The sequence below is a fragment of the Triticum dicoccoides genome, chromosome 1B, assembly GCF_002162155.2.
Source record: "Triticum dicoccoides isolate Atlit2015 ecotype Zavitan chromosome 1B, WEW_v2.0, whole genome shotgun sequence".
Classification (NCBI taxonomy): domain Eukaryota; kingdom Viridiplantae; phylum Streptophyta; class Magnoliopsida; order Poales; family Poaceae; genus Triticum; species Triticum dicoccoides.
In genome coordinates, this window is record NC_041381.1 from 161,159,824 (window position 1) to 161,167,201 (window position 7,378).

At 47.0% G+C, this 7,378-nt stretch overlaps 1 protein-coding gene across 1 annotated transcript; it reads left to right on the top strand.

The window, feature by feature from the left end:
* The first annotated feature begins 1,411 nt into the window (after positions 1 to 1,411).
* Positions 1,412 to 2,377, top strand: LOC119325513 (glutathione S-transferase 4-like). Its single transcript, XM_037599256.1, has 2 exons — positions 1,412 to 1,674; positions 1,768 to 2,377. The coding sequence occupies exons 1-2, from the start codon at positions 1,473 to 1,475 to the stop codon at positions 2,235 to 2,237; spliced, it is 672 nt and encodes a 223-aa protein (XP_037455153.1). The 5' UTR covers positions 1,412 to 1,472; the 3' UTR covers positions 2,238 to 2,377.
* Positions 2,378 to 7,378: the final 5,001 nt, after the last annotated feature.

Sequence of the window (7,378 nt, forward strand, 5' to 3'; positions counted from 1 at the left end):
ACATATTATGGTCTATGTATTCACACGTGTATTACGATTTCCGGATAATACAATTATAGCATGAATAAAAGACAATTATCATGAATAAGGAAATATAATAATAATCCTTTTATTATTGCCTCTAGGGCATATTTCCAACACTTCCCCTCTATTCTGGCATTCTGCAGTTCAGTCCACAGATACAAACCTTCCATTTGATACCAGTGCATACTTAGTATAGACCTGATGCTTCCGAGTACTTTGGATGAGTACTTACGGTTGTTTTGCTACCCATTTCCCCCCTTCTTTCTTATTTCCGGTTGATGCAACTAGATGGTGGATCCATGGAGCCAGATGCCACCGCCGACAGATACTGCTACGTGAAGACCGCCGACGACCAGGAGTAGTTAGGAGGTCCCAGGCAGGAAGCCTTGCCTCTTCGATCGTTGTTGCTTTTGTGTTTGCCTTCTTAAGGCAGTGTTGTTTAACTAATGTCTGTACTCAGATATTGTTGCTTCCGCTGACTCTTGTGTATCGAGCTTGTATTCGAGCCCTCGAGGCCCCTGGCTTGTAATATGAAGTTTGTATTATTTCATTTTTGTGTCTAGAGTTGTGTTGTGATATCTTCCCGTGAGTCCCTAATCTTGATCGTACACATTTGCGTGTATGATTAGTGTACGATTGAATTGGGGGCGTCACACAAGAGAGCTAACTTTTATATGTTTTTACATAGTACATTTCCTTAAATTGGCTATGTAACCATTTTTTCATTTTTTTTACCAAAAAATGCCATGATTTCTCAGCATACGAAAGTTCCTACATTTGGCATTTGAACATTTACATAAAAAAACCCTAAATTTACCATGATCTTCTAGGGGAACATTTTTTTTCTTTCTAAATTTTGCCTTGTCATAAGTACAAAATTTAATTTTCACCGACGACAACTAACTCTGTAAATCCAACTTGTAATAATTTATATGAACAAAATTAGGTATTACTATTAGCATTACTGCAACAAAATTGGCCTATACGAACAAATATTATTTACAGAGTACCGTAAGAATCTTGATGTTCTTAGACAACAGTACCATCACCCAACTTTTGACTGGACTGTTTTGTACTCCCTCCCTCTCTTAATATAACAACATTTTTGACACTACACTAGTGCCATTTTTTTTATATATTATGAAACAGATGGAGTATTTTATAATCTTGTTTCTACAGATGGACTACTTGACGATTTCGCGGATGAGCGAACATGCATTTGCATCGACCATTTAACCTGACAGCTCGTGTAGGCCAGAGAGTAGAGACCATATAATGGAACACAGTGGGGATCTGGACTGCATCGATAGTTAACTCCGGACGCAAGCAGTGACGCCACCATCGGGCTCCAAACGATGAGCAACAGCGCGCCTATTTAATGGTGATGAACTCGACTGTGCAGCGCAGTCAAGCAAAGCGGAAGCGGGAGCGAGCAGAGCAAAGGTGCGATGGCGCCGACGGTGAAGGTCTACGGGTGGGCGATGTCGCCGTTCGTGGCGCGCGCGCTGCTGTGCCTGGAGGAGGCCGGCGTCGAGTACGAGCTCGTCCCCATGAGCCGCGAGGCCGGCGACCACCGCCAGCCGGACTTCCTCGCCCGAAACCCCTTCGGCCAGGTCCCCGTTCTCGAGGACGGCGACCTCACCATCTTCGGTACACCTACTTCCATCGACATCTCTTCTTGTTTTCACTGGGTTGACTAATTCCCAATCCCATAAAGGACTGACCATAGGAAGCTTCACGCAGAATCGCGCGCCGTCGCGAGGCACGTGCTGCGCAAGCACAAGCCGGAATTGCTGGGCTCCGGCTCGCCGGAGTCGGCGGCGATGGTGGATGTGTGGCTGGAGGTGGAGGCCCACCAGCACCAGACCCCGGCGGGCACCATCGTGATGCAGTGCATCCTCACCCCGTTCCTCGGCTGCCAGCGCGACCAGGCCGTCATCGACGAGAACGCGGCAAAGCTGACCAAGCTGTTCGACGTGTACGAGGCGCGGCTGTCGGCGTCGAGGTACCTCGCCGGGGATTCCCTCAGCCTCGCCGACCTCAGCCACTTCCCGCTCATGCGCTACTTCATGGACACCGAGTACGCGTCGCTGGTGGATGAGCGCCCGCACGTGAAGGCGTGGTGGGAGGAGCTCAAGGCCAGGCCGGCGGCGAGGAGGGTGACGGAGTTCATGCCGCCAAACTTCGGGTTCGGAAAGAAGCCAGAGGAGTGAAGACAAGAACGAGCACCGACCGAACGTGTTGTGTGGTCTGTGCGACCATGGCTCAATGTTTTGGGTTGTTTGTGTTCCACGCATGAATCTCTCCTTAATTTAATAATAAAGCACGGATTGGATCTCCGAATTCACCGTCACAATACGCTTCTTCCAGTGATTTTACGCTTTCAGTTTTTTTCATATGGTTTGCCCGAGGTGGTACTATTTTTCTTCAGCTCCTCCGTCCGTCTCAAAACTTCGTACGTCGCTTTCCTTTATCCGACTCAAAACCGTCCGTTCGTTCGTCCGTCTCAAAACTTCCTAAGTAGCTTTCCTTTCTCCGTCTCAAAACCAACCTCAACGTGCTTAAAGAAAAAAACAACGCGAGCTACGCCGTGCTGCAGCCGGTGATCCATCCCACCTATCCTGATGTCAATTTACTTTTTAAATAGTCCCACATCGGCTCCTTACATCCAATGCATCTAATTTATATACGTCTTAGATTTGTCTGGGTGTTAAGAAGCTATCTACGAATAAGAGAAGCCATCTAGGAATAAGAAATAAGAGGCTATAAGGAAGAAAAAAGAGGCCAAAGGAAAAGGAATAAGGATGAATGAACTCCAAAGTGGGAAAGGAGCGCCACTGGAATGGTCACCGGAGAAGGTAGTTGTGGTCAACCGCAGAGAGCCTAGCGACCTTTGGGAGCAGAGAATGGAATGGAACTTGTTGTGCCCCCAAGCAAAAAAGGCTGGGACTCAGAGCGGTGATGGATGACGAGCAAACCTTGTCTGGATAAGGGAGCTCGGTGGGGGATTCTTGGTTTGCTTTCCTTTTTTTTTAATGGTTGCACCGATTAGAAGCTGCTGGAAGCTATGTGCTACCGATTGAAAAAATAAATTGGAATAAGTGCCAATTATAAGAGTGTTTCACATAAGATAGATCTCTTAAGATTTTTGTACGATGCAGTATAGGCAGCGTCAATCGCATATGTAAAAAGCATCCTCACCATCCACTGTCACGTCGGATGGAAATCGTACTAGATTCTATCGTACGTGAAGTAATTTTGCCGATTATAATTACTTGATTTTTTTCGGGTAATTACTTGATGTTTGTTGTTACTATCGTCAGATACAATAATTAAAAGTGAGTGAAATATTGGAACTAGATGTTTCTCAAAGGGAGAAGGTATTTGGAGCTCACTTAGACTTGCTGACAATTAAGACGATATTCCTCAACACTGAATGTCACCGATGTCGTTAGTGAGATAGGGAGGGGAGAGGGAGAGATGAAGAGTAGAGAGAATGCGACAACACCCCATCTTACTCATCTTATGGTTCGCTCCCGCACGCCAACTAGGATAGAGGAGCACTCCCCTCCGTTTTAACATCTCTCTGGCAGCTCTGTGTGCCCTAATCAATCCCCAACGAGGCCCGATGATAATGTCCAGGGAAGAAGTGGATACGTTCGAATGGGGGGGGGGGGTGCTCCTATTGTTGGCGGCAATGTGTCAACAAAAGAGCGCCAAGCATTGTAAACTCTTTACCTTTCAGACATCATTTTTTTTGAAATGCCAAAGTATAAATATAACTTAATGTTAATAGGGACGTGGGATTTGTGAGCCGCTAAACTAATGCGAGAGTGTGTGACCCGACGAACATGCACGATGTGGCGGTTCGGCCGGCGCTAGCCATCGGCCGACCACATAGTGCAACAGCTCGGCGACAAGGCGGACCAACATAGAGGAGCGGTCTGCGTGGCGGTGACCATACACAATGGCGGCCCGGCTCCGACGACGAGTGTTGTCCACCAGCCAGCGACGAGGACCTACAACTTTTTTTTAGAACACCTCGAGAGGGGCATCACCTACAACTTCAAAAGGACCTGCAACCTCATGCACATGATAATTAGACTTAGTACATGTGCTTGCGATAAGGTATATATGGTCTTTCTGATCGAATTGCCATATTTTCGTCATCTTGTGATCTCATGGGCAGTCGAGCGTGCATGCTTGCCAAATCTCATTTTTGTTGCTTGCAAGAGCCTCTTGTGAAGGTTCGTCAGACTTAATTCACCTCCTACCTCCTCAAAATGGGAGATGAAGCCTTTGTTATATTAGTCAAAGGAGGTCACCGCAAAGATGCAATGAGTTAAGTGGCAAATTATTCATGTTTCGATGTTGTGCTTTCTATTGGACCAGAAAGCCAAGGGAGGATAGATACATTGATACACAAAGTCTTCCGGATGCATGGGGTATGTCCCACTAAGTTCCCTCCTTCAATTAGTTCGGTGCATGATCACTCATATACCATTTTTATTATTAGCATCTCGTTATTTTTCTCCCGTTGCAACGCACGGGCATTTGTGCTAGTAAAACAAAATGCTTTCGGATTCTCTATACAATTTCTTCCAAAGTCTAAACAGTCTAGTATAAATTGAGCTTGCCACTCCTGTGAAGAACACATATTTTCTGCAACAGTTTTCACAACTGATAGAGCAGAGGCTAACATCACTCAGTATTTAGAAGAGAGATTTTTTTCTTACGAAAAAGAGGAGAGTGGATTCTGAGCTCCTATTTTTTGGAGAAAAGGCTCAAAAGCCCGGCTTTCAATTAATAAAGCCATCAACTTGTCAGGAGGACAAATCACAGAGGATTACATAGAGGAAACAATTAAAAACAAAAAAAGGAAATAAAAATAGCTGATACAGAGCGCTAGATATAACAGCTCAGAAGCAACAGCAACTGCGAGGAACAAGCAGCGTTAATGCCATCACCATACACTAAGACCAAGACCGGAGGGAAGCAATTGTCTTGAATTAGGGCACCACCGAGGACGCATAGTGCCCTTGCCCGAACTCGAGAGACCGCCGTGGGCCATAAATCAAGTGTCTTCGCCGCCATAGAGGGCCACAACCCTCTCGTCCTGGCTCGTAGGCCGTCGCATCGTCGACAAGCGAAGCAAATCGCCCAGATCCCACTTGGACTAGGACACATGGCTGACAAGGAGAGGAGCAAGTGCAAATCAGCAAACTCGGGTCGAACTCCGCCGAGGTGCCATCACCCCCACCGGCTCAGCTATAGCGCAGGACGAAAGTTGTTAGAGCAGCCGCAAGTGAACAAGGCCGGCACCATAGGACATCACAAAACCCACCACAGAGAGATTCGCTGGAGCGCAAGGCGCCCACCAAACAGGCTACCGTTGTCGCTGCAGAAAGAACCCGATCCCGCCACGCCGGAACTCGAGGACGACGGCCTGCCAATGACATCGGCAAGGACCCTCCACTCATGCAGCCAGGCGTGATGTCGAAGAGAGAAGAGCTAGCCGCCACCACCAGAACCACCATTGCGCACCCGTCACCACTGCTATCCTCGGACGACGCCTCCAAGAAGAACGCCGCCCAAACAGGGGAACAACGTCTTCACCACTAAGCAGGGGGCAGGAAGAGGAGGAGGGGAACCTCACCGAAGCCTCCAAGGAGGGAATCAGCGCCAAAGGCCTTGACTTCGTTGTGGCCGCCGCACTGGCCAAGGGGTTACCCCGATTCCCACTCACAACCTCGAGCTCCCAACAACCCGAGCCGAAGGACAACACCAAGAGGGATGCTGACCACCAAAATCAAAAGGGGATCGAGCAGACCGGGCAAGATGTGGCGGGCCTTCTCCACATGACGTTAACGCGGTCCGCGAGAAGACCACCGCGTCACGACCCACGCCTGCCACCCCCTTGCTACCCATGTAGCCAAGGGGCCATCCAGCCAGTGCCCACCCGCACCACCCGCCGAGGGATCCACGCCGGGCTCACCATCCGGGGCCGCCGCCCCTGTGCCCTAGGCCCTCCACGAGATGCGGAGCAGCCAGATCCCCGCCGCCACCATCATAGATGACGCACTCGCGAGCCTGGAGCGCACCTTAGGCGGCGACGGAGTGGAAGGAGGAGGGGGGAGGGGGCGGCACTAGGGTTGGGAACCCTCGAGTCGCCTCAGAGAGACGACACGAAGGTCGGTGGTGAAATATTTATCCGCTTCGAACCCATTGATCTCCCGATTTTGAGCTCGTATAGGATTGTAATGAGAATGAACTGTAGATTGCTCCTCTAGTCCGGTGGAGATTTTATTTTTAGAACATCGTGGAGCCAGGTATTATTGCTGGGGAAGAAACCATCATACAACCATGCAAGCATGTCCAGTTTTCTTAGTTAAAAGCAATACTCCTCCGTTTTTATTTACTTAGCATTTTAGGTTTGTCTAAAGTTAAACTTTATATACTTTCAACAAGTTTGTAGAAAAAATATATTAACATATGGGTGCGGTTAGGTCTCAGTTGACTAACATTTAACCAAGTCTCAGTCAAGGGCTATAACATCTAAGAAAGAAATCGAAGTCAGCTGATGATAAGCATCCAAAGGAAGCTGTTATGCACCCAGTTACACCACCCCCAATGGCCAACAACAAAGAAAAGATTGAAAAGAAAAATTGCACGGATCTCAATATATGATCCGATGAATAAAGCATCGACTAAGACATAATGAAGTCTAGTTGACTGAGACTTAACAAGACTGTTAACATACACACCACCAAATCAATACCAGCATTGCACGCAGGAAGACAGGAAAACTTAAATGAAATAGAGCAATAATAAATGTCAGAAATCTGAGGAGTCTCATATTTAAGACAAAGACAAGGAGCTTTTTGCAGATGATCCTTCCGTGCAGTGGCTGAGCTAGGATTTGAAAACAGGATGATCCTCCTCAAAAACAAATTTACAACCAATATGGCATATGAATGTTCTAATTATATACCAATACCACATAGAAATAAATCAATTTGGTCTTACAAACATACCAACATTCTCAATTTAGTCTTAGTTTTGCAGTAAGGAAGCCTGCATAGTGCATACTACATACCTTGAGAAGTTCAAAGAAGACTGTGTTTCTTGCCTACACGTTTGCATGGTCATGAAAAAGTATCAATTATATCATCTTCATTCACCTTGGAGAAAATATCCCTCTTAATGTATGTGACTAGGCAATCGTCAAAATGATTGTCGCTCATCTTATTCTCAACTTGCACTTGACTAAACTCATGGCAGAAAATACTCTCTCAACATTTGTTGTTGCGAGCGGTCGAAGCAATACCAATTTTATAAGCAAACAGACAAAAAG